Source organism: Erpetoichthys calabaricus, chromosome 10 (genome assembly GCF_900747795.2).
Source record: "Erpetoichthys calabaricus chromosome 10, fErpCal1.3, whole genome shotgun sequence".
In the NCBI taxonomy this organism is placed as follows: Eukaryota; Metazoa; Chordata; class Cladistia; order Polypteriformes; family Polypteridae; genus Erpetoichthys; species Erpetoichthys calabaricus.
In genome coordinates this window covers 140,951,509-140,978,816 of record NC_041403.2, presented here as the reverse complement: position 1 = coordinate 140,978,816, position 27,308 = coordinate 140,951,509, and the positions used below count along the sequence as shown (strand labels likewise).

The 27,308-nt window shown below is 37.8% G+C and overlaps 1 protein-coding gene across 2 annotated transcripts; it reads right to left on the bottom strand.

Moving 5' to 3' along the window:
• Nucleotides 1-924: 924 nt before the first annotated feature.
• Nucleotides 925-27,308, bottom strand: rbck1 (RanBP-type and C3HC4-type zinc finger containing 1). Of its 2 annotated transcripts, none has more exons than XM_028811990.2 (13): nt 26,998-27,308; nt 26,830-26,898; nt 18,450-18,591; nt 18,222-18,318; nt 15,155-15,353; nt 14,889-15,046; nt 12,560-12,733; nt 12,302-12,462; nt 12,059-12,170; nt 11,791-11,970; nt 11,358-11,456; nt 3,605-3,748; nt 925-1,500 (listed from the first exon to the last, which is right to left on the bottom strand). In XM_028811990.2, the coding sequence occupies exons 2-13, from the start codon at nt 26,879-26,881 to the stop codon at nt 1,420-1,422; spliced, it is 1,599 nt and encodes a 532-aa protein (XP_028667823.2). In that variant the 5' UTR covers nt 26,882-26,898; nt 26,998-27,308; the 3' UTR covers nt 925-1,419. The 2 variants fall into 2 exon arrangements, with proteins under 2 accessions (XP_028667823.2, XP_028667822.2); XM_028811989.2 differs by having other exon boundaries at nt 18,450-18,594; nt 26,998-27,307.

The window sequence follows — 27,308 nt, the reverse complement described above, 5'->3', positions numbered from 1 at the left end:
ATTGGTGCAGATTCTTTAGCAGAGAACTGTCTCTCAGAAATGCAAAAATTGATGCCGTGGAACCGTTGAAGGTTTCAGACCTCCTATTTTAATTGGTTTCCTGTGTGAAAACATTACCGTGCGTGTCTCCAAGAAAATGGAGCAGTGCAAGCAGCAGGTTCCCTTTCTGTGGAATCATTCCATTACAAACATCATCTAAGTCACATAAAGACAGAGTTCTGTTTCTTTGTCTGACGGTCACTCAGATTTGGGCACTGTCATCCACTGCTTGGTTCTTTTAAAACTACTTGTCATGAAGTGGGCCTAGACTGCTCTTAATTTTTACTTTTAAGCAGTGGTGAGGCTTTACTTTCCTTAAGCAGTGTCAACTCATTAAATACTGAACAGTCAAAGGAAAAAAAAAATGCCATAAAAAGGTTCACCCATTTCACCAAGTAAGCAGTCTGCTGCAATAAATACCTTGCCCCCTTTTGACATTAGAAAAGAGGTTTGCCAGCACATATCTGGCTTGTTGATATTTTAAGAATGTTTTATACTGTAATTGTTTTGTCCAGTGGTAAATCCTGGAGGTGTGCATTAAGTCAGTGATCTCTGCTGGTTTGTTGTTGCAGTTATGTATAGTCAAGGTAAAATGTAAGTTTTTCAGAACTATTTACAGTATATAATGTAAATCTGACTCACTTCCTCAGCCTAGCTATGTTCTGTGATTGTCAGACCCCAGATACAAAGACTTTTTTCACTGATGCACAATAAATAATAAAACAAACAGCCAAAGTGTTAATTCTTCAATTACCAAAATATATAATGTCAGTGACTTGGAAAAGTCTACATTAACAAGGTAATTTAGCGTTGATAAAGTGCATCACTTTTAAAGTTATTTAAGGTCTACTTCCAGCTGGTTCACCATGTCACAGCACGTTTGAGGAGTAGGTCACCATTTATTCTGATTAGTGTTTATCTGTCTTTAACACAGAACAGTGACTTGTTAAAATATACAGGTAGCAGCTACAGCTGATACTCTCACAGATGCACCTAGCACTGGTGATCTCAATAAGACCACTCCCAGGTTTTGGACAATCCAGTACGTCTGCACAGAGTCTCCAAATGCAGTGACCACCACATTCAACACAAGACAAAAACACACGTACCGCCCTGATTACGCCTGTTATTCTAAATGGGGGTTTCCTGAACTAAATATCCTCAGTTTTCTAAATGTCCAATACCGTAAACGAAACACCATGCCAGGCAGAATTTGCAACAAAAGCAGTTTTTTCCCCCAAGAATGCAAGAAGGTCTAGAAGCAAGAAGGTCTTGTGTTTACACATCTGTTCTCCAGGTTTTTCAGCAGTGTAGCATGGACCCCATCGTACAAACACTACCAACAATAGCTGGCATGGAGCAAACAAATACATGTAGAATTTAGTGACAGTTGTGACAGTTTTGGTGGCATGGCACTCCATTAATCCTACAGCGACAGCCTCCAGAAGTGTCTCCAGCCCCCTGCAAAGGCAAGATGGTTCTGAGTAAGTGAAAGCAAACAAAACATTAAACTGCGTGCATTCCCATAAAAACCGAGGTCTTCTAAAACTTTTGACCAGTAGTGTGTTCTTTTAAATTTAGCACAGAACCTCTGTAGTGAAGGCAAACCAGAATTTTACCAGTCAGAGATAAATGAGTGTTTTCTGTACTTACAAACAGCAACTAATGATTTTTTTAAACACAATGAAGAGTTTGTCTTGTTTTAAATAAAGTAAAAAATTCCATTGCTGGGCTAGTAAGAAATACTTTTGCCCACCTCACAGCTGCCTCTTCATTGCTAGTACCGTTTCTTACTCAGTTTAAATTGAAAAGAAAAAGTCCTTACCAAGTTATGTCCACCAGTCTAAGCTTAGGGGATACAGCTTTTGTTTTTGAGGTTATGGAAATGGAAGCTTGTTCTGGTTGTATTGTGTATACACTCTTGAAACATGTCAACTAACTTCCAAAACAAAATGATAAAAAAACAAATGTAGATTTCTGAGATTTTCAAATATATTCTTAAATCTTTAGATACCAGCCTTAACGGTCTCCAAGTTGTCATTCACAATTAAGGCTTTTCCCATATAATGCAAACTGACTGCATCACTGTAGGTTTTTCTATAGTCCTTGGCTTTATTCTAAAATAAGGTTACTGAATATAAGCTCACCCAGATACATTCGTTTGTGATTAGCAGTTTTATCTTTCTGGGTTCCCCTTATGCTTTAGACAAATATTCCATGTTTGAAATACGGTTTTAACACCCAAAGGTATTCCATTTTCTTAAATTTTGGTGGCTGCTAGTATAAAGGTGCTGGCCTTTATATCATTGTCATGATGGTATAAAGGTCAGCACTGTGCACTTCCTGATCATCTGAGATTGCATACATTCCAAGAATTGTAACTGGGTTTTCTTTGTTTTGGTTAGGCTTTCCAATTCCCAGTTTAGTGCTTTGAGTTACTGCTGCCAACTATGGATTCTAATTTGGTACTGGTAAATAATAGGACTGAACCTGGCTAGGCAAATGTACTACATCTCATCTCTGGTCCCACTTCAAATTATACCTGCAATATCATTGGTAGCATTAATTGGCCAATATCCTTTTGGCCAGGTTCTTGCAGGATATTTTGGTTCCATGTGGGTGGGTGAAATTAAGCAATGCTGGCATTTTATAATTAACATACTTTTAGCATGCTTATGTAATAACAGTTTTAAAACTCTCTTATTTCCTCCTTCCTTGACCATAGCAATAATTTTTTATTACTACTTCATATAATGAGAAATCATGTGATTTTTAAGTAAAACCAACAGACTTTCCTTAACCCAACACATTATTTGGATGTTCCCTGTTATTGCATATATAAAAATAACAAAAACTGCAAGAGAATGTTTATGTTTTTGAAATTCAACAGCAATCATGCTCTCTGTAATTATGGTAGGTTAATCTTTTGCCCAGTACTGTGTCCAAGGTCAATTCTTGCAATCTTGAATTGCATTAAGCAGGTTTGAAAATGTTATGTTTGTTTATAGAGTGAGTGAGTGAACAGGCCTATTACAGACTCTTACATGGCCCACAGTTTCTTCCTGAAATGTTCTCAGTGCTGCTGCAGAAGGCTTCAAGCCACGTGAGCCTAAACTGAATTAAGCAGGTTTGAGACTTGTGTTATACAGATGCATGTACTGTAGATCATATTTACAGTGTTACTATCTGGCAATGCACAAAGGAGCAGGGTACTGACAGAGAACTCGGCCTTATGTCACCCTCGCTACTTGTGAACTGTCCCATCTGTAATCCAAAAGTTGTTGGTTCACAGCTCAGGAATGGTGGTTGGCAAACACCCACCACAGTCAAAATATTTGGACATAGAAACACAAACAGTATCTGTAGTATTAAAAATAATAAGCTAATGAAACTGAATCCAGTGTTTGTGTACACCTCATTTTTCACAGAATGTACATGTACTACCATTTATCAAACCATGATTTGGTGACATTATTTTGTTGAATAGACTTGTTTCTCAATAACACTTGGCATTAGAAAACAATGGATATGAAGCGCATTTTCCTTCTACACAATAGGTACTTACATTTGGGCCCCAGCGTGGACCTTTGGTCACCCAGCAGATTTCGGTTTTGCACATGAGACAGCAGATCCAATCACAACCATCTTTCTTTTGGACAATGACTCTGCACTTTGGACAATGCATTGCCTCCCCAGTCTGGACAAGGGTCTGCCAAGACACACATCAGAACTGGAATCAATTTGGGATCTAAAATATTTATTTAACATGAAGGAGAGTGGTTGACCTTTACTGCTTTAAGCACAGGCAGATTTCATAGATACCTTCCTCATACACCTGTCCTGCTCACACAGTTAAGTGGCTAAGGCCACTTAATAATAATAATAATACATTTTATTTATATAGCGCCTTTCCCATGCTCAAGGCACTTACAGAATATAATAAAGAATGGCAGCATATACAGTATATAGCATTGCACAAACCAGCTAAATAAATAAAGAAGATTAAGACAGTGAATTCTGAAAAAAAAAAAGAAACAGACAACATAATTGATGGTCTCGCGCACACACACACAGATTACCTCTCTATCAAGATGCTCATGTAAACTGAGAGAAGGGTAATAAAGTCAAGTAGAGCTAAAAGCCTTCCTGAACAGATGAGTTTTGAGTTGTTTTTTAAAAGAATTCATGGAGTCAGCTGACCTGATTAATTTCGGTAGGTCATTCCAGAGTCTGGGCGCTATACAGCTGAAGGCCCTGTCACCCATGGAATGTAGATTAGTGAGGGGCACAACAAGATTGCCAGAATCAGAGGACCTTAGTGGGCGGGCAGGCACATAGTGATGGAGAAGGTCACTGATGTAGTTTGGCGCGAGGTTATTTAAGGATTTGTAAGTTATTAGTAGGATTTTATATTCGATTTTGTAAGACAGAGGGAGCCAGTGAAGGCGAGGCAGATTGGGTGTGATGCGCTGGTTCATTTAAGGACTCTTGCAGCCGAATTTTGAATAAGCTGGAGCTGTGATATAAGATTAGAAGGGGCACCTGCCAGTAGGGAATTACAATAATCGATGCGGGATGTGATAAAAGCATGGACAAGTTTCTCAGCGTTAGAAAAGGAGAGGAAGGAGCGAACATGGGATATGTTACGGAGGTGAAAATAAGAAAGTTTCTTAATGTGATTTATGTGGGCAGAATAAGAGAGGGAGGAATCAAAAATGAGACCAAGATTTTTTACAGTAGAGGCAGGTCTGATGAGATCACTGCCAAGATAGACTGGAAAGGAGCTCATTTTATTAAGTTCCAACTTATGTGTTGGTGAGCTACTATTTGCTGTTTTGCCAAATGCAATGTCACATTTCCACTACACCAGAACAGTTCAGTCCTTACCACACTCCCTTCTTGTGCTATATAAATGAATACCTACAGTAGGTAGCTCGGGTAATGATTTTTTCCCCCCAAATACTTTACTGCAACAGCTGGATGGAAGAATATCAAACAGACGTTCTAAGGTCTACTTATTGTAAGGTCACGCACGCGTAAATCAGTGCATATTAAAATCACTTAACTACAATGTATAATACTGTATAAGCTAATGCTACAGAAAATTGATTGCTTACTGAAAAGAATACCAAGTGTATTTAACATATTAAGTAAAATTCCTACTTGCATATCCTTAATGTCATCTTATTTCATAAACAATACAAAAACCCCATTATTTTTATTCTTGTCAGATTTTGTATTAAAGTTCATAGTATGAAGAAAGAATGTAATACAAAGATGCCTAAAATTCCTCTCTTCTGCTGGATGTTGCAAGTTGTGTGGCTTGGGAATTTCTTTGAAACTATTTGCTGCTCAGTTTACGTTAAAACCGCGTATTCTTAACATACAGACAGTGGTTAATATAAATGTAATGTAAGTGCTGTGCAGTGTAGGATAATTAGTACAGCCTTGTTAATTGCAAAAATCTGAATCATACTACAAATTACTTAATTAATTGCAATAAACCATTTTATACTGAAAAAGCTACATTTTAATAATGTGTTGTTCCAAGTAATAGGGCATTAGCCTAGTAACATAATAAATGTATTTGTATTGCTTGAATGTAAAAATAGTGTCTTTGTAAAAGACCCGTAATTCTGCGTAAAAAAATTAAGGACAAAATAGTTAGTGCTGATAGAATACTGCACAGCTGTGCAATGCAGAATCAATATCTTGGACACAGTATTTAAATTCCCCCAATTATAAGAAAGCACCATTTCCATTTTTGCATGCTATAAACATACATGTTACAAACTACTTTTAGTTTAATTAGCTTGGTGTGTTTGTGTGTGTCCTGCGGTGGGTTGGCACCCTGCCCAGGATTGTTTCCTGCCTTGTGCCCTGTGTTGGCTGGGATTGGCTCCAGCAGACCCCCGTGACCCTGTGTTCGGATTCAGCGAGTTAGAAAATGGATGGATGGATAATAATTAGTTTAATTAATAATACAAAACTACCATTAGTTTAACACAGATCGGCAGCATATCTCCCAAACTGCCTTCCAGTATTTTGTGCAGTTTTGGTGATCCTTAGCTTGCTTCTTACTCCTTATACTATTTCAGTGCATCATGCTCAGTGTTTTTGCGCAAACCAAAACAACTTCAACTCATTTGTCTTTATGCAATTCTCACCACTCTTAGACCTTCTTGTTTTTTCCACCTCTGTAACTCTCATTCATGTTCTCTTTTCAATGCTCACATCTGATTCACTTTTGTATCACAAGCTACTTGAATACATTTCTTTAGTGCCAGAGAAGGTCATTTTAAAAGTAAGAATGAAAGGCAGCCTTCCAGATCCTTAAACATTACACCTCTGCTCAAACCTCAGTCCTTGTACTTACACCCATATTAATTGTCCAAAACAGCTCCATTGTTGATAGCTACATTTAACTTTATATCATTTCACCCACCACACAAGTCACAAAAGAATAATATAAATGGTCTGTATAGTAGAAAAAGTTCCTTTCGACAGCTTTACTACACATGCCACAGTGGTTTACGTCCATCCTCTCCATGCCCGTTACGTTTGACATTTAATTGTCAGCATGCAGTTTTTCCCTCTGTTTATCATCAAGCCAGCACTATAGTGCTGGACGGTATACCGGTTCATACCGAAAACCATTTTTTATTTTTGTTATGATATGGATTTTTCTTATACCACAACACCGGTTTAAATTGCCTAAACGACGTTCGGAACGTGGCACAGCGGGAAACTGTTCAAGTGGGGACCTTTTTCACTTCTACACCACTAATCACAGAGGTGTTGCGCGGGGGCTCTATTTCACTGCTACACCGCTGAATAGGTTGTGTAGGTATTGCGCGGTGAAAATGGACAGAGAACATTCCGAAACTGAAGCTGTAGCGGATGATAAAGTTGAACATGATGATACAGAAGAAATTTTGCCGAAAAAAAGGAGTCACATCCATTGCCTGGAGATACTTTGGTTTTAAAAGGTCGGATGTGGACCATTATGTTCAAATGTGTACATACTGTTTCTATACTACTGGATAACACTGCAAGCCAAGTTGCATTTGTTTTATTTGCTTCAATCAGTGAAATGTACCTGGGTACTGTGTAATAGTGTGACGACATGTTGACTTTATTCTCGACATTTCTACTTTATTCTCGCCGTTTATGTCAAGATTAAAGTCGACATGTTGACTTTATTCTCGTAATCTGTCATTAAAGTAGAACATCGTAAACTAAACTTCATCGTAAAATGAATATTTAATTTACTAGATCTTCTCAAACCCTGTCATAAGTTATGTAACACATTAAATGCTTTTTGTTAAGTGTTCCCCGAGCCATGTTAAATCGGTACGTGCTTCTTAAACTGACTTCCTCTTGTACTGAGGAGGCGCCACAGCGATCGCCGCACAGAATACATTCACTTCATGATATTCCTGCTCTCTGAACATTTAGAATGCTAAGATAAATACTTGATATCATTTTCATGATGAAATGCATTAAAGCATGTATTAATCATGTGGGGGCACGGTGGAATGAAGGTTGCACTGCTGCCTCACAACAGCAAGGGTGTCTCGGGTGTACCCTGCGTTGAATTTGCATGTTTTTCTGGTGGGTTTACTCGGCATGCTTCAGTTTCCTTTCAAAGTCATGTAGGATGTGGGGTTTTGTTAAGTTATATTGACCCTGCTAGTGTATGTTTTGCTCATATTCACCCTGCGATGTGCTGGCGACTCGTTCAGGATTTACTCCTGCCTCACACACAATGCTTACTGGGATGGGCGCAACCCTGAATGGATGGCATAATTAAACATGTATAATGAAGATATTTTAAAAGTTCTGAACACTCCGTGGGCTAAATGTATAACTAGTTTTAATTTCACAAAGACGTTTATCGTGTGGTGATTGGTTATGTGGAGAAAGAAAAAGGAAGGATAGGAACTGGGGTTTTGGTACGTCAGACAGACAGCACGCGTGCAATAAAGAAAGCCTGCTCAGAAGAACATCCACTGAATTCTGTGTTCGTTGTCTCCGACCACCAGATCACAAACCCAACATTTACACAATATTTAAGTTAAACCTGTGCGATGCCCATTCATACATCCAGTTTTTTCGAGCCTCGTCACACCTGCCATAAAGTTCTTTACACTAAACTTACACCTGGGGACCCCTTACTGCGAGGGAGCAGCACTACCGCCTCACTACCTTGCATGTTTAATACTTGCTTTAATGCATTTCATCATGAAAATGATATCAAGTATTTATCTTAGCATTCTAAATATTCAGAGAGCAGAAATATCATGAAGTGAATGGATTCTGTGCGGTGACTGCTGCCGGCGCCTCCTCTTAGTGCGGAGGAAGTCAGTTTAAGAAGCATAGTGATTAACAACTGGGTCGGGGAACACAACACAAAGCATTTAATGTGCTGCATTAACTTATGACAGGGTTTGAGAAAATCTAGTAAATTACACATTGGTTTTAGGATGAAGTTTAGTTTTCGACATTCTACTTTAATTATAAAATAAACTATGAGAATAAAGTGGAAATGTCAACTTTAATCTCGACATAAACATCAAAATTAAAGTGGAAATGTCGAAAATAAAGTCAACATGTCAACTTTATTCTTGACATATAGTTTGTTTTTTTTCTTCCCTGTATCCGTATTTTTTTTTCTTCACCGTGGCCCCAATACGATTCCGTAGGGCTATACCACAAATAGCATTATAAATGCAAGTTGCAGTTTTATTATTTATGTATATACCTTAGCTTGAAGCAAGGTCCTTATTAATGCATTTTGTCTTAATGATGGTTCAGTTGGTAAAGATGTCATCACCGAGTTGAAATAATAGTGCAACTATCAGTAATAATACTACTATTATTTATTTTATTGTTATTATTTATTAGTTTAAATATGCAGTTTAATGATGGTAAAGCTGTTTAAAAAGTCACTTTAACATGTCAGTGGACAGAGATGGTTAACATTAACAGAAAGTGTAGTTGGTTTACAAAAAATACTTACTATTTATCCTTTTCTAAGACATGTTCAGTGCAATACAACTTTTGACAAGCACCTCTGGATATTTTACTAAGTCTAAATGCCTCTTTGGATGGTTGAAAATATGTTGTCAAAATTATAGTTTAAGTTTTTGCAAAATTTGTTCCATAAAAAGGTTCTATATTTTGACTGTATCTGTCATGCAATGCGATTCCTTCTCTTCATTAGTGCCATAGTGCCACCTCCTTGAAAACTATCACTTTATGGGGCCATGCAAACCTGTATTAATACTTGTGTGCACATTAAATTTTTTTTTTTTTGTACAATGTACAATTCTCATGATAGTGGAATAGGTTATTCTTAGCCAGTCTACTGCAGTAATTGCAGTGGAAAATGTGGTTAACATCCACTCATGCATGGGAAAAAAATACCGTAGAATACAGTGAAACCGGGATAATTTAGAAAAATACCGTGATATAGAATTTTGGTCATACCGCCCACCCCTATATCACCATTTCATTATATTCCTTAAATCTGGGGTTGGTTATCATTATCTTAGTTGGCATGAGCATACAAGACTGTTGCCGGTTCGAATCCCATAAATGCCAATAGGGATTCTGCTCTGTTGGGCCCTTCAGCAAGGCCCTTAACCTGCAATTGCTGAGTGCTTTGAGTAGTGAGAAAAGCGCTTTATAAATGCAAAGAATTATTATTATCATTATTACAATCAAGTTTCACAGATATTTCACTTTACTACCTCCACCCACTATTATGAATATCAGACAAATTACAGACGAATCCTCAGCCTTGCACTATTCCCATCTGCCATCCTTCTAACCACGATTTGTAACAGTGTTACATCACTGTACAAACTATACTTTTCAGTGACCGCCTCAATTTCCAAAGAGCAGCCTATCACATAAGTTCAGCTTTCCTTAGGCTAATTTACCTGATAAATATTTGAGTAACTATTTCCTAGACACAAAACCAAAATGTATTTTTGCTGTCTTTCACTTGATCCCCTATTTCTTTTCATAATCGTCTTTCATGCATCTTTCATTGCTTACTTTCAAAGTTTGATGATTTAGTAACACTAAGGATGAAGGACCGGAAACTGGATAAATGACATTTCAGTAGTTGGTGTAAATGAAAAAACAGTGCAAGATGTACTTCGGTTGGACAGAAGGATCACCAAAACCTCAAGGTGATTTGGTGATAAAATTCTGACACAACGGAGTCAAATAAAGACAAGAGGCAGTGCTTTATGGAAAAGCAAAAATTCAAAGGTAGAAGGTGATACACAATGAAGCAAAGTGTTGGAAAGGCACTTGCAAGTAGCAAAAGCAAAACAACATGTTCTTTCATATACAACTGTCCTTCACCCGCTTGTCCAACTTTGTGGTTTCCTTTCAAAATGACATTTATAAAGAAAGCTATCTTAAGCAGTATGCTATTGGTCAACCCAAAAAATGTCAATGCTCTTGCCCAAGCAGGTGCCTGACTACAGGATTTACAAAGGCATTATCTTCCATCCATCCATTATCCAACCCGCTATATCCTAATATCCGTATCGCCAATGTACCTACTGTAACCTGCATGTTGTTGGACTGTGGGAGGAAACCCACGGGGAGAACATGCAAACTCCACGCAGGGAGGACCTGGGAAGCGAATCCGGGTCTCCTAACTGCGAGGCAGCAGCAGCAGCACTACCGGGCCGCCCAGGCATTATCTTAAAATTTTTTAAATCTTTAAAAAGAAGAAGTTTTTTTTTTGGTATTTTACACAAATTTATAACTCAACAAACAGCTCACATGGATGTGTGTTGTTTAAAATTATAAAATGCAAAATAAGATAAATATGAAACTTTAACAGTAAATTATGCAAATTGGTTAGTTTTAGGAGAGTTATATACAGTAGGTACATAAAAGCTTTTGTTAATTTTGTAGACAAAAATCTTATTACCAAATGCATCTATTTTTATAATAAATTGACAAACTGATAATTTGGAATGTCATATTAAAAAATCCTTATCCAATTACTTTGCAGATGTTAGACATTTAATAATGAACATGTTTAGATTGTGGTGATCCTCCAGAATAGCTTACAGTGAATGTCTATTTCCAATTTGATCTTATTAGTCTTGTTCCCCAGAATCATTTACTTTGTTGCAAAACCCTTTTCTGTTCTCTGCTTACAACGTTTCCTAGTTTACATGTCAAACTATACTAGACTCCCCACACAAGTTGTACATGTCAATTACCAATTTGGTATTTTACAAAAGCAGAAACTTATGCAAGCAAAATTAAAGTGGACTACTTACCTGCAACATGTCGTTAGTTTGCTTGGCTGCTAAGTCATTCTCTGCTCGGATTCTTAGGTCATCCTGATATTGCTTACAGTTCATTCCCTCATGGATTGCCTATAGCCAAGAAATATTAAGTGATAAAAAAGGTGCCCTTAATCTATAGTGTAAAAGCTTAAAATATTAAAAGTCTATACCCCCTTTATACTGCTTGATATAGCATACTTAAAATGTATAGAGGCACAAGCATTACACTAATAATGAAAAGAAGGTGACTAGGTGAGTTCCAACAGTAGCCATGTCTTTCATCATGAAGGCCCAGCACAATATCAAGCTGGATTTTTTTTTATTATTAGGCATTGCTGCAAGCTTCTCATTTATCTACAATGTACATGCTGGTTATTTCACATTAGATCCTATGTTGTGGACTGAGGTGTCTATACTTACTGACCTTACACAGCAAACAGTTGTTCTTATTACACAAAGGGCACATGAACTCATTGACTTGGTCTTCAAAGATGCACCAGCCTGTGCAGTCTGCAGTCTTGCAGTGGTAACTGTTTTCACTCTGGTTCTCTGCAATAGTAAGACGCATTGCTAGAACCTTCTGGTACTCCTCCGGAGACAGAATCTGGCAGGGCAAATACAAGCAGAATAGTAAGGAACCGCTAGTAATAGAGATGCACCAAATGTTTATGGATTTCATGAGAAAAACTTACAAATCTGATCTCCCGGTCAAGCAGTTTTTTGTCACAGGCATATTCATTGTCCCTATAGGGGCAAGAAACCTCTGCATCCAAGCAGTTAATGATTGTTCCCTTCAAGCATTCTCTGTATCAGGGGATTAATAAAATAAATACGTTTTTATATACATATACATTTCTGTAGCCCGGAGCCCGAATTATCAGTAGATCACTCAGAAGATCTCAGTCTAATCTGTACTCTTTACCATACTCACTTACTTGCAAAAATTGTGCAGACACTCCCGGAGTGTTGCACCTGTTCCCGGCTCTATGATGGAGTAACAGATGGGGCACTCCATCTCCTCCGAGTTGGGGACTAGACCATGATCTTCAGTGTCAATAAGCCTCTTGAAGTTCTCCATTCTCTCCAGTTCCATGGCCTGCAGGTAAGGCAGAAAAGAAATTAGATTTTTGAAACTACAGAAGACCACGATGCTGCATGCTGCAGCTATGTTGTAAAATCAAATAAACTCTTACTTGCTTATACAGCATCAAAGATATCTCCTCATCTCGCATCCTTTTAATTTCTTCTTGATCCAGCTCATACTCTTCAGGCACTTCATAGTTCTTGGGTCGCTCAGCACTGCAAATCTCACACCCTGGTCTGCTAGGCTTGTTGATGAATGTGCACTTTTCACATTTCCAGCCAGTCTACAATAAAAGGTCTCAATGCTGCATATCTTGTCAGGTAGCAAAGTTACAAAAGCTCTTTGAATAGTTTCATGGACTAAGAATTCACATAGCAAGATACTTAAACATAATACTGGTCTCAGTTTAAAAATCTGAAACAAATACAAACGAACTGGATTATGGTTTTAAAAAGGTATAGGCAAGGACATACAGCACAACAGTCTACTGGAAGTCTTTTTCTCACTAGAAATTAAATTCAACAGAGTGTATGTCATATCATTATGTACAATCTTATGTTGTAACAGAATTTAATGTGAGCCTTTTACATTATACTTTTTAAATCTTTTGAACTCCTAACATTTAATTATTCCAGCTGTCAGCGTGGGGTTGATATTTTCAATCACATGGTATGAACTGATCCTTTTATTTGCAGCTATTCAGTTGATTTTTGGGAAGCCTACTTTACTATTTCCCCTAGTCATCCACTTCAGGATCCATTTTTAATGCAAAGATGTATAAACATGCCAAATTCTTTGTATTCCCGAATTTCTAAATTTGACAAGTCAGACGTGCAGCAAATTTTTTCTCCCTATTTATTACAATTACCTCACACGGTCTGTACAGAAGCTCCAGAGGTGTCACACAGTTTTGAAAAGCATTTTTCAAATATACCTTTCATATAATAATACCCTAAGTTCTTGTCAATAAGCCGCAGCTTATCTAAGGAAAAAAGTTGTGAAAATGAAAAAATAGAATATCGGCTTATACATAAGTCCGGCTTATACATCCATCGCGGGGGTTGCGTTCCAGAGCCACCCGCGAAATAAGAATATCCGCGAAGTAGAAACCATATGTGTATATGGTTATTTTTATATTGTCATGCTTGGGTCACAGATTTGCGCAGAAACACAGGAGGTTGTAGAGAGACAGGAACGTTATTCAAACACTGCAAACAAACATTTGTCTCTTTTTCAAAAGTTTAAACTGTGCTCCATGACAAGACAGAGATGACAGTTCCGTCTCACAATTAAAAGAATGCAAACATATCTTCCTCTTCAAAGGAGTGAAGCAAACAAATCAATATGTCTGTTTGGCTTTTAAGTATGCGAAGCACCGGCGGCACAAAGCTGTTGAAGGCGGCAGCTCACACCCCCTCCGTCAGGAGCAGACTAAGAGAGAGAGAGGGAGAGTTTGTTTTTCAGTCAAAAATCAATACGTGCCCTTCGAGCTTTTAAGTATGCGAAGCACTGTGCAGCATGTCTTTTCAGGAGTCAGCTTTACAAAAGATAGCAACGTGAAGATAATCTTTCAGCATTTTTAGACGAGCGTCCGTATCGTCTAGGTGTGCAAACAGCCCCCCTGCTCAATCCCCATACGTCAGGATCACAGATAGTCAGCGCAAGAGAGAGAGAACAGTAAGCCGGGTAGCTTCTCAGCCATCTGCCAATAGCGTCCCTTGTATGAAATCAACTGGGCAAACCAACTGAGGAAGCATGTACCAGAAATTAAAAGACCCGTTGTCCGCAGAAATCCGCGATATATATTTAAATATGCTTACATATAAAATCACAATTTAAATGACCGCTACGCGCTCGTGTTGACTCGGCGACGCCCAGAGCAGAAAGAACGCGCTCCGGCCGCTCCAACCGCGCCATGCGGGGAGTGAGAGAGACGGCAATATCTCACACTCTCTCCCCCCTTAAAGAAATTAAATGGGCGCGAGTGAGACCACTGACCTCCCTCCCTTCTATTAGTTATAGGTTATAGTACGTTCGGCTTATCCATGAGTCCGGCTTATCTATGATACGATTTTATTTTAAAAATTCGTATGATTTTTGGTCTCCGGCTAATACATGAGTCCGGCTTATAGACAAGAACTTAGGGTATCATGCTTTTCAATCTCTGAGGATTTCTTGAAAGTATAATCTTAATTACAAATTGCTAAATCAGTATTAAAACAAATTTTTTTACCTTTTGATGAAGTTATACGGCATGGCTAATATAGTGTATACATTCTGTTTCATCATTTAGAGATCAGCAGCACTCCCAGTACATCACATCCAGTTATACTGTGAGAACCCCACTGAGTTAACCAAAAACCACAAATATTATTTCCCTGCCAAAACCATAGAGCCCATTGCCAGATACAACTTTTAAGTTATTATATTGCACTTACTATTGGCAACACAACATCAAGTTCTGCATCCACACCTGAGACTTGTTCAGAACTCCAGTTACCAGCTTCCTCTCTCAAATCTATTTTTTTCAGTTTGGCAGGGAGGTTACCCATGGCTTGTTGCTCGAATGAAACTCCATCCACTGCTTTTATAATTTCTGAAATGAAACAAATAAAAGGGTGAACCAATATGAACAGTACTTTAGTGCTTTCATCTTGAATGTTGGTTGGAGCATATGAAATACCCTATGATATTCAGTACACACCTCCCAGGACTTTCTGCTGTTTCTCCTGCTGAAGAAGTTCCTTAGTTAATTTTGCTTTCTTGGCTGTCTGGATGTAAAGGAATGCATAGTCGCCATCTCTGTGCACACCATGGCTGTAGAGAGTTTCGTGGCTCTTAGCCAGCCGCTTCCCAATCACCCAGGTTTGAAGATAAGGGTGAAACCCATAATCTTCGCACACCTTGTTTGGATGCAAAAAAAATAAAAAATGTAATACTTCCAAATTTTGCTGTGCATGTTTCCTCCTCTTGCAAAAGTACATTTTAAAAGTAGAAAAGCAATTTAAGTTTCCCATATACTTGGAACTTATTTCAGGCATATTCTAATAAAAATGCAATAAAAACTTGATTTGGTAAAAAAAAAAAAAAGAGAGATTTAGCATATCCTTCTTTAACAATTAAAAATAATCATTGAGACCAACCCCATTTACCATTCTTTGTACATTCACTTGAAATATATTACCAAAGTGCTGTTGCTAGTTCTAACACTGTTTCTTAGCAGATAAAATGCACTCTCTGTTTTACAGTACATAGGCCAGATATCTGAGATAGTAACTTTACCTTTCAGAGAATTCTTCACTGGCAACAAAGGCAGGAAGGTGTAATTAAAATGAGTTACAAGTACAAGTAAACTTAAATAAATATAGAACAGCACTTGATCCCTAAAATCCTAAAATAAACTGTCCTAACATACATGATTTGCAAATTACAGAAGAATTTAGTCACTCCAGATGATTTAAGGTACGTTGTTTCTGCTTCTGTACAAATGAATAACTCAAGGTTTCCTGTCTCAATATAAAGCTCAAAAAGGTGTATCAATTGTAAAAGTACCATTACTCTAAATGTATAAATATAAAAAACCCTGCTATTATGCTTAACAAAATGTGGATGGAGAAATTTAAACAATTGACAAATATCTGCTCAAGGTATCAGGATTGAGGTATTAGACTTTCCTAATATTTCACCAGTATCATGGACAATGTTACACTGTTAATTACAGGACACTTCAGAAGTTCCAGGAAGTGGACACATGTACAGTGCATCCGGAAAGTATTCACAGCGCATCACTTTTTCCACATTTTGTTATGTTACAACCTTATTCCAAAATGGATTAAATTCATTTTTTTCCTCAGAATTCTACACACAACACCCCCTAATGACAACGTGAAAAAAGTTTACTTGAGGTTTTTGCAAATTTATTAAAAATAAAAAAACTGAGAAATCACATGTACATAAGTATTCACAGCCTTTGCTCAATACTTTGTCGATGCACCTTTGGCAGCAATTACAGCCTCAAGTCTTTTTGAATATGATGCCACAAGCTTGGCACACCTATCCTTGGCCAGTTTCGCCCATTCCTCTTTGCAGCACCTCTCAAGCTCCATCAGGTTGGATGGGAAGCGTCGGTGCACAGCCATTTTAAGATCTCTCCAGAGATGTTCAATCGGATTCAAGTCTGGGCTCTGGCTGGGCCACTCAAGGACATTCACAGAGTTGTCCTGAAGCAACTCCTTTGATATCTTGGCTGTGTGCTTAGGGTCGTTGTCCTGCTGAAAGATGAACCGTCGCCCCAGTCTGAGGTCAAGAGCGCTCTGGAGCAGTTTTTCATCCAGGATGTCTCTGTACATTGCTGCAGTCATCCTTCCCTATACCCTGACTAGTCTCCCAGTCCCTGCCGCTGAAAAACATCCCCACAGCATGATGCTGCCACCACCATGCTTCACTGTAGGGATGGTGCCTGGTTTCGTCCAAACATGACGCCTGGCATTCACACCAAAAAGTTCAATCTCATCAGACCAGATAATTTTCTTTCTCATGGTGTGAGAGTCCTTCAGGTGCCTTTTGGCAAACTCCAGGCGGGCTGCCATGTGCCTTTTACTAAGGAGTGGCTTCCGTCTGGCCACTCTACCATACAGGCCTGATTGGTGGATTGCTGCAGAGATGGTTGTCCTTCTGGAAGGTTCTCCTCTCTCCACAGAGGACCTCTGGAGCTCTGACAGAGTGACCATCGGGTTCTTGGTCACCTCCCTGACTAAGGCCCTTCTCCCCCAATCGATCAGTTTAGATGGCCGGCCAGGTCTAGGAAGAGTCCTGGTGGTTTCGAACTTCTTCCACTTACGGATGATGGAGGCCACTGTGCTCATTGGGACCTTCAAAGCAGCAGACATTTTTCTGTAACCTTCCCCAGATTTGTGCCTCAAGACAATCCTGTCTCGGAGGTCTACAGACAATTCCTTTGACTTCATGCTTAGTTTGTGCTCTGACATGAACTGTGAACTGCGGGACCTTATATAGACAGGTGTGTGCCTTTCCAAATCATGTCCAATCAACTGAATTTACCACAGGTGGACTACAATTAAGCTGCAGAAACATCTCAAGGATGATCAGGGGAAACAGGACGCACCTGAGCTCAATTTTGAGCTTCATGGCAAAGGCTATGAATACTTACGTACGTGTGATTTTTCAGTTTTTTTATTTTTAATAAATTTGCAAAAACCTCAAGTAAACTTTTTTCACATTGTCATTATGGGGTGTTGTGTGTAGAATTCTGAGGAAAAAAATGAATTTAATCCATTTTGGAATAAGGCTGTAACATAACAAAATGTGGAAAAAGTGATGCGTTGGGAATACTTTCCGGATGCACTGTATGTTTGTAAATAAGTGTGCAAATCGCAGTATATGTTGTTTTGTGTTTTATTGAATATTACACAAATTATTTTTATAATGTGTAAAATGCTCACTTTGTCAATGTAATGTGCAATAGAAAATGAATGGAACTCTCAAATATGCATAACCTGTGTATAAGTGGAACTTTGACATTACTGTTCCAACTCATGTCAACATTTGCACCTGTAGAACAAAACTTGGATGGAGACTGAAACATGCAGTAGTTACTAGGTTTAACTGATTCTTTATATGTTTCTTTGAACTGATTAGAATGTATACAAAGTGAAATACAACTATTCTAAGAAGTAAACATGAGACAGTGCAACTAGAAGATCTGGCCAATAAAACATATTTTGCACTGCTACTGCATGTTTAGAATTTACCTTATTCTTGAGGGCTTCAATTGTCATGTCGGGTTGAACTACCATTGTGACTGGTACAGTGGCCATTGAATGAGCATCTTCCACACCCACCTTCAGTCTGAAATAGCCCAATTACGTGGTGTTTAAGCAGCAGGTATTTTCACAAAGAAGACCCAACGAAATACTTAAATCTCATAGACAGAGGTGAACCATTGCATTGTTGCACACAACTAATACATGTTCACTTACTTGATTTCATATGATGGATACATTTCCTTGGCAATGCTAACTGTCAGTGAAGCGTGCATTTCTGCAAGTTCTGTTGCACATCGTAGGGCTTCATCTTTATCACCTAGTTTTACAGCTTGTGAAAATGTGTTTGCCAGTGCCTCTGCTGATATAAAAAAAGGTCTCAGGAAAGCTGTTAAGTAACCCACACACCTGCCTATTTCATCCCTTTCCAAAAAGAAACTTGTCCATCATGACAGTAAAGGTGGAAGCTTTGTGCTGAGAATTCAGTAGCTTCCCCCATGTATCTCTTACATTGTGCAGTTGTGAATCTCAGCCCATCTCAGCTACTGTATATAATTATTATTGATCAAGGCAGTTTATTAGCACATCCTGTTACTGAAAATAATTTCAGGAGTGTTTGGTAAAGTATAATTAAATTATTCTAACATTTATAATTAATTAGTTTTCTTACAAGCAATTTATTAACATACAATACTGGTTTGTATGAACATCAACTGTATCATTCACACACCTCCCTTCAAAATGCTTGCAAGGTTCTAGTTACAGGATATGTTTGCTTCAGCTGCCGGTCTTATTTTAATCCTCTACAGAGTTATCAAATTGTGTTTCAAAAATGCTTTTGTATTCTGTATAATATGGTTCTTTCAGTGGTAGAAATACACTGTCTTAACTGTGGTGTTAGGCAATAACAGCAGAATACAGAAGTAAAAGTGTAATAGGCAGGCACATTGTGAAAGAATGGTTAGCAATACTGCTTCACAAAGTATGAATACTGGCCTGGTTGCTATACTTGTTATGTATGCACATTCTCCTCATGTCTGTATGCTCAACCCACCCCTTCTATCAAGAATTGATAGAACATTCTAAACTGGCTCTTAATTATAAAGTGTGCCCTGTGACAGAATAGTATCCTGCCCAGGAATTGTTCCTACCTGGTGAACAATACTGTTGTTGTAGACTTTACATTCCCTTTAACCATGTAATCTGCCTTAAGCAAGTTAAGTAAATGGGATGGCTGGGAGCAAGGGCTAATAGCATATTCCTGCACCCACCGCACGATGAAATACTTGGATTGGGACCCGAGTGCATTGGGTAACACCTCAGCACCACACTGGAACAGTGTGAGGTTTTTTTATGGCGGTTGGAGTGCTGATTCAACCCTCAGAGTTCTGTTCTTCCTAAGCCCCCATACTTTTCATGATTACACCTGTCAGAACACAGTAGAAGCTATTTTCTGATTTTTGATATCTGTTCAGGCCTTCGGGTGGCAAAATTCTGTCTATAAATTTTATGTGCCTGAAATGGAATCAGACATCAATATGGCTGATAGAAAATAAAACCTAGTATGGGAGATTTTTGAATGCAATATTGAAGACATTAATTATAAGCACATTGTCTGGGAGCAGCATATGTTGTGTGCTGTAGACATTTAGAGTAAAAAACCCTCAAACCTTACAATTCACCTAAATTTCTTTACTGACTGGCTCATTCTAGACAAGAAAAAGGAAAAGGTGAAAAATGCCAACAGTCAGTTCACATTTGTTTAGCACAAATTACATACAAAAATATTTTAAAAATGCTAAAATTGTATATAATTGTTCATATTCAGTATCTTGTTTTAATTATGCTTGATTTTAATCAGACAAAAACAAAGGTAGTAACCCATGTAGTGTAGTAAGCTTCCACTAACATTAAACTTCTATTATATTCAAACCCGTTAAGCGTACAGTTCTGCCTGACTGACACAAAACTAAACTCCATAGTTGCTTTTTAACCACACCAGAATTACTAAAACTGAAAGTAATGAATACTAAAAATAAAACAAATGAATTGAAGGTCTCCCTGAAAACTGTGAATGCCCAAACCCAGTGAAATTCATTGCAGAATTATTCTCTCAAATAATTGGAGAGGACTTCAAATTAGACACCAGGATATCAGCAGCTTACGTGGATCGAATGCCTCAAAACCTAGAAGCTTCATTGTACGCTTCAATGAATTACAATCAAAGACTAATCTGATGTCACTTTTCAGACTGAAACAAGAGATTATATTTGAAGATAACCATATTCACATTTTCCTTGATTTTTCACCTTCAACAGCTACTAAATGTGCCGCATTTTAAAGCATTAAACAGCATTTACGCAAAGTCGAAATCAGATACAGCCTCTTGCATCCTGCAAAATTGAGAGTGGATATTCAAAGCAAGTCTTACATTTTAGTTCTCCGGATGAAGCAGAAAAAGAGCTATAAAAATTGATCCAGACACTTTTTGAAATACGATTGTGAATCACATTGTGTCCTGGCAAGGCAAAGAAGACTTACCTGAAATTTGGTCTATTTGCAGTGAGACTTCTGCTGTAATTATACATTTTATTAGAAATTTTATTTCTTTTCCTGCTACTTTAATGTTTTAATACAATTATAATTGTATGTGTATATATATATATATATATATATATATATATATATATATATGCATTGTGTGCATGAATATATGTGTATGTACACATTTTTTTTTCTTTTTAAAACGGGACTGTTTAACTTCACACCCTTGGTTTATTGTATTAGGAGTGTATTATCATACACTATCTGCATCTCTATGGGTACTGTTTAACAGTATATCCTGGGTTTATTTTTCAAGACTGTTTAAGATATTATTCTAGGCTTATAGTATTTAGACTGTACTGCCAATAGATATTTCTACTTTATTCCTTCTACACCACTGCTTGGGGGCTTGTTTTGTTCTGGACGTGCTCTGTCTCTAGGCATGTCAGAGGACTGGGAAGTGTGATCTTGCTTCATTTGGGGAGGCAAAATGGGGAGGGAGTGGTTGGCGGAGGACAGAAAAAGAGAGCAAGCTATTTCTGATCTATCTTTTTCATCCCTGCAATTGTTAGTGCCAACACAACAACAGGCTTCATAGCCACAACTCCTTGCAATACTGGACATTAAAGTTAAAAGCTCTCATATGTAATAATGTACAACCTTAAAGAGTATAAAATGACAACAAAACATCACAGGAAATGCCTCTATGACCAAACAGTAAACTTTGTGAGCTGGAATGTCAAAGGTCTCAATCACGTACTAAAGAGGAAGAAAGTATTCTCTCACCTAACAGGTCTAAATGTCAAAATAGCACTTTTATAGGAGACTCACTTAATCAACAAGAATCAGCTTCGGGTGCAAAGAGACTGGACTGGACAAATATTCCACTCCAGCTATGCAAAGAAAACTAGAGGTATGGGAATCTTAATTCATAGAACAATTTAATTTGTGGTATCAGATGTAGTATCAGATCCTGAAGGGCGATTAGTGATGGTTATGGCTAATTTATTTAATTATAAAGTGATTTTGATAAATATCTACACATCCAATGTGGATGATAGAGACTTCATCCAAAATGTATTTGCATCCATTCCTAATTTGAACACTCACAAAATTACAATGGCCGGAGACTTTAATTGTGTTTTAAATCCAGACCTGGATAGGTCTTCAGCTACAGGAGTGACAACATCGAACAGTGCAAAAATAATCACAGTTTTTAATTGATCATAACTTATCAGACCCATGGAGGTTACTAAATCCATACATAAGAGCATATTCCTTCTTCTCACCATTACATCATTGTTACTCAAGAATTGATTATTTCTTTATAGATAATAATTTCTTGCCCACGATTAAATCTTCCAAATTAGACGCTATTGTTCTCTCCGACCATGCCCTTCTGATCATGGAGCTCACATACTATGCCCCACATACCCATCTCGCAGCTGACGTCATAACCCCCTGTCAACTGTACAGAATTTATTTCCAAGCAAATTGAGATATATATATAATTTTTTTTTTTTTTTTAACAGACAAATGCATCCTCTGAGGATTCTGCAGGAATATTCTAGGAAACTCTAAAGGCATTTTTAAGAGATTATCTCATATCTTTCCCAAAACCATAAATCGGAAACCAAGAAGGCCTCAGAGTTAATCACTGAAATTACAAAAATAAACCAAGAACATGCCAGGTCTCCAAATGAGGCACTTTTTAGGAAAAGACAGGCTTTACAATCAGAACTCAATCTCTTGACAACAAAAGAAACAAAACAACTAATATTTAAATCTCGACAGTTAAGTTAGCTCCCCTCTTATTAGCAACATTTATAGCCAGAGACAAAAAAATTCCACCTCAAACTTTTTGCCAAGCATTAATTACCATTTTCCCTAAGACAAACAAGGACTTATTACAAGGTGCATCATACAGACCAATCTCACTTCTGAATAATGATGTTAAGCTATTCTCTAAAACTCTAGCTAGAAGGAGTGAGAAAGTGCACCCTTCAGTAATATCACAAGACCAAACTGGATTTATTAAAAGGTAGACATTTGGCTTCCAATTTTCAACACCTATTTAATGTAATATATTCACCCATAAATTCAAACACTCCAGAGATCATATTATCTTTGGATGCAGAAAAAGCATTTGATATGGTTGTATGGGATTACCTGTTTACCACTTTGCATAAATTTGGGTTTGGCCAGAACATATGTGCATGGATCAAACTACTGTATACCAGTCCAGAAGCTTCACTTTGTATTAACAACATTATTTCAGACAACTTCAAACTAGAACGTGGTACTAGACATGATGCCCCTTGTCGCCACTGCTATTTGCAATCACCATTGAGCCATTGGACTTTTGAAATGCATCAGAGATAAAGGGGATTTTTAGAGAAGGACTTGAACAGAAACTATCATTATTTGCAGATGATATGATACTGTATACATCAGACCCACATAATTGTGTGCCTAAAGCCCTTAAATGTACTAGATAGAATTTCAAAAGATATCTGGACTCAAAATTAATTTGAACAAAAGTGTGCTTTTTCCAGTGAATTCTCTAGCAAACAACACTAGATTGGACACCTTCCCTTTTATAATTGCAGATCCGTTTAAATACCTAGGGGTCCACATCACAAGTAAATATAAAGCTCTTTTTCAACAAAATTTTCCTGTTTGCATGGACAAAATTAAACAACACATGCATAGATGGTCTAGCCCCCATTAGCAGGGAGAATTAACATTGTCAAGATGAGTATCCTCCCTAAGCTTCTGTTCCTATTTCAAAACATCCCCATATACATTAATAAATCATTTTTAAGAAATTAGATTCAATCATAACCTCATTTATTTGGAATTTGAAAAACCCATGCATTCAAAAGGCGGCTCTACAACGACCTAAATCAGAAGGCAGCATGGCTCTACCTAATTTTCAGTTTTATTTCTGGGCAGCAAACATACAAGCTATAACAACATGGACATTGACACAAACAGTTGAACACACACTAGCTTGGTCTGCAATAAAAATGAAATCCTGTAGTACTTAATTTATATTCCTTACTTTGTACACCAGTAAATACAAGGTATTGTCAATATACTAACAACAATTATCCTTCATTCACTCAGAATACGGAACAAATGTAGGAAGCACTTTAAGTTACAGAATATTGTATCTGTGGCACTAATGTCTTCACATCCTATGAACAATGAAACTTCAAATTTAGTGGAAAAATTGTGTTGATGGGAGACTATCTCCAAATTAGAAACTTTCCTAAATGAAATCTGTCCAATTTTCCTTATCGCCCACCTATTTCTATTCCAGAAGTGATACTGATCAGTCATGGGGACTCAGACAGCATTTCTATAATATATAAAAACATTTTAAAGTCCCCTCCTTTTAAAGATCCCAGAGTACAGTGGGAAAAGGATCTCTTACTCGACATTTCAGAAACAGAGTGGAAGGCAGCCAGGCACAAAATTCACTCTAGCTCATTCTGTATGTGCAAAGCATTTATTTATTCAATTAAAAATCTTTTATTGAGCACATCTATCTTGCTTAAAATTGTCCAAAATGTTTCCAGGGCAAGATCCAACCTGCAAACGTTGCTATAGAGCTCCAGCTTCACTAGGCCACATCTCTCTGGACAAATTTTAAAGCCTATCAGACAGCCTTGGGATCACAATCCCACCTAACCCATTAACAGCTGTGTTTAGTGTACTCCCAGACGGGCTTAACATGGAGAAGGACAGACAAACTGTAATTGCCTTTACTTCACTATTAGCACGTAGACTAACCCTAACCCACAAATTTTCACTTGGAGGATCTGATCAAAACTTTTTTAAAACCTGGCAGGACTTATTCAATAATATTTTAGAATAAGCATTTATATTGGGGAAAAGACTCATTTCTCTCTTTACTTCTCTCAGTTGTTTTACTCTGGCTATTGGCCGCCTTCTCTTTTTCATGGGTGGGGGATGATTTGAATTTAGTCTTATAAGTTTTGACTTGATTGCATGGAATGTTATATGTTTTTAATAGATTCGACAAAAAATAAAAAAAATAACTACATTCCTGAGAATTAAGTGAATTTACTTTACTAAATCAGCTTCTGGTACTAGAGTTGAGCTAGAAATCAAAATGCTCCAGAAATGGCTGTTGTCCACACCCTTTTGGAGGAAAGCATGTCATCTTCTGGAAATGGAGACTATACCTCTGTCACTAGTCAGTAAAGACAGGCAAGTTAAGACATTCACAGTACTGTGTACATGGCCAAAAAAAATAATGAGAATGACATGGGAATGGGATGATAGCTCTTTTTCCTTAAGATGGATGTGTTGCTTATGACTACTTCTGTCAGGTAGGCAAATGAGATCTGTCTTTAACCACCCTGAACCACTACCCCTGATATTATACTAGTGACCGAAATTGCTCAGCACAATTAAATGTACAGCAGTCATATGATAGGGAGGTACACTGTAAATAAAACAAGCAGAGGTTCCAGAGCAATGGATTACCTGGTCTTTTACAAAATCTCCTTCAGCTTTTTTATTTTGATTCAGCTGATTTACTTTGCTTCCGATTTTTGTTTTAGAACCATAAAAAGTCAACTCTTTCTGCCTTTAATGTTCCCCTTTTTTTGCTGTCTCCATGGCACAACTTCATGTTGCTAAATAAATGAACAAACGTGAGCAACAAGTGCTTCCCCCCAAGCTACATGGATACAAGCTAAGCATAATAAAGCCTTCACATATTAAAATTTGTATGTTTTTTTCATATGCATTTTACCAGAGTGCAAATTCATTGATAAAGTTAATTGAATCTTGTTGAAAACAGATACCTGTCAGCTGATATGACACCACATTCAGGTCAAGTATTAACAGAGAATATCCAAAGTTGGGTAGTAGATTGGTTATAGATGTATGATCAGACTAAACCTTTGATAAACTAAAAGGCAACCCAGATGTAGTGGGACAAACCATTTATGTCCACTATTTTGATGTAGCAGATTTCAGAGAGGATTGGGGTGGGGGTTTGAGGGTCCCTGAAACCCTGCCCCTATTGCTGTAAGTGCAGTTTTTGAGCAATTTGCACCTATTGCTTCAGAAGGGATCCCACTTCTAGGCAATCGATTGTTAATTGGATCAGCAAACATGGAGTGAATATTTAATTAACTTGTAAACAGTAAAGCACAGACTCCGAAATCTAAGCAGCAAACACTGAGTGAATTATTTAATTTTGTTACAAATTCTCTCCAATACCTTGCATCCCTTGCTAATGTGTATCCAGCACCTGCTCTTTTCAAACCCTTTGTCTGGTCTGACTTTATTGATGCCCAGTGTTTATAGATTCTACATAATGTAAATATACCTGAAAAATTATGTTTATTGGAGGTCCTGGCCCACAAGCTACTGATGACCCTGGATCTAGTGCTATTATTGCTAGGCTCCGATTTTTTTACTCACCACTTACTGATTAGTACAAGTTTGCTTAATTAAATTCTCCTCTTTTAACGAAAACCCATTACATTCCTGCAAAAGGATGCTGTACTTCTCAATAAAAGATTCAAAGGGTTACTTGATATTCCCATATTCATTGGATGGTTTACATCAAATGGCAAGTTTTTTTTTGTTTTTTTTTTAATCTGTTTCACTCATCTGTTCTGACAAATAAACAAATACCTTTCATGTCTGATTGGAAATGATTTTATGTACAACTGTCCAATTGACTCTGGGAAAAAAAAGGGTATCCCACTAATAAGGCAAAAAAATCCTAGGAATAGTTAAAGCCCAGAGACCCCCTCAACATACATACATACATACATACAGTATATTTTCCAGGATAACTGGGGCCAAACGCCCATTCTACACAAATGATCAGACTGGACTTAGACTTACTGTTCAGTCTGTTTGTGGTGGGACTACCTTTGTGTTTCTGTTGTTATTCATGTGGCTGATAGACTGAAGTGTATCAGGGTTGTGTCTGCCCCCTGTTCTCCATTATCAACTCCTATTCCAGGCAAAACACCGACATGAAACTCAGAGGGCTTACCTGATAAGGCCGTTTCTGAAGAGGAAATTCCTGGACTTTGAGCAGTTGCCATCGTTGGTCACTGTATGTCTAAAAGAGGCAATAAAGTGAGAAAAAGACATGACAATACAAAGAAAAAAACAGCTTGAAGCTGGAAAAGTAAAACGAAGCTATAACTTTGAGCAATACCTGCACTTCGTGTCATAGATTACCGTCGCTCAGAATCCACAGGTAAACTGTGGGCACACTTCCCTACGCCATGCACTCTCAAGCTGTCGCCGTTCAACGAATGCGGGGTTTGCCACAGACGAATGCCAGTTGAGTGTCCCGAGCTGTTCGCTTGTTTTCACACTGACCTCCAGAGCACTTAGATTTCCGACCAGTTCGCGAACGACGCACAGTGAACTGAAAGTGAAAGAAGGGTCGGTGAGCTACAGCAGGAAGTGAAGCAACTACGCCTGGGAGGCGCACTTCTCCCAAACTCGTGTCTTCGGCTTCAT

Bases quoted from the DNA above. Each gene is read 5' to 3' on its own strand.
- rbck1 (XM_028811989.2), bottom strand. From the start codon at position 26,881: ATGGCAACTGCTCAAAGTCCAGGAATTTCCTCTTCAGAAACGGCCTTA. The intron at 18,595-26,829 runs GTAAGCCCTCTG...TTTTTATATCAG, and splicing joins TTCAGAAACGGCCTTATCAG to CAGAGGCACTGGCAAACACA. The intron at 12,463-12,559 runs GTAAGAGTTTAT...CCTTACCTGCAG, and splicing joins CTTTGATGCTGTATAAGCAA to GCCATGGAACTGGAGAGAAT.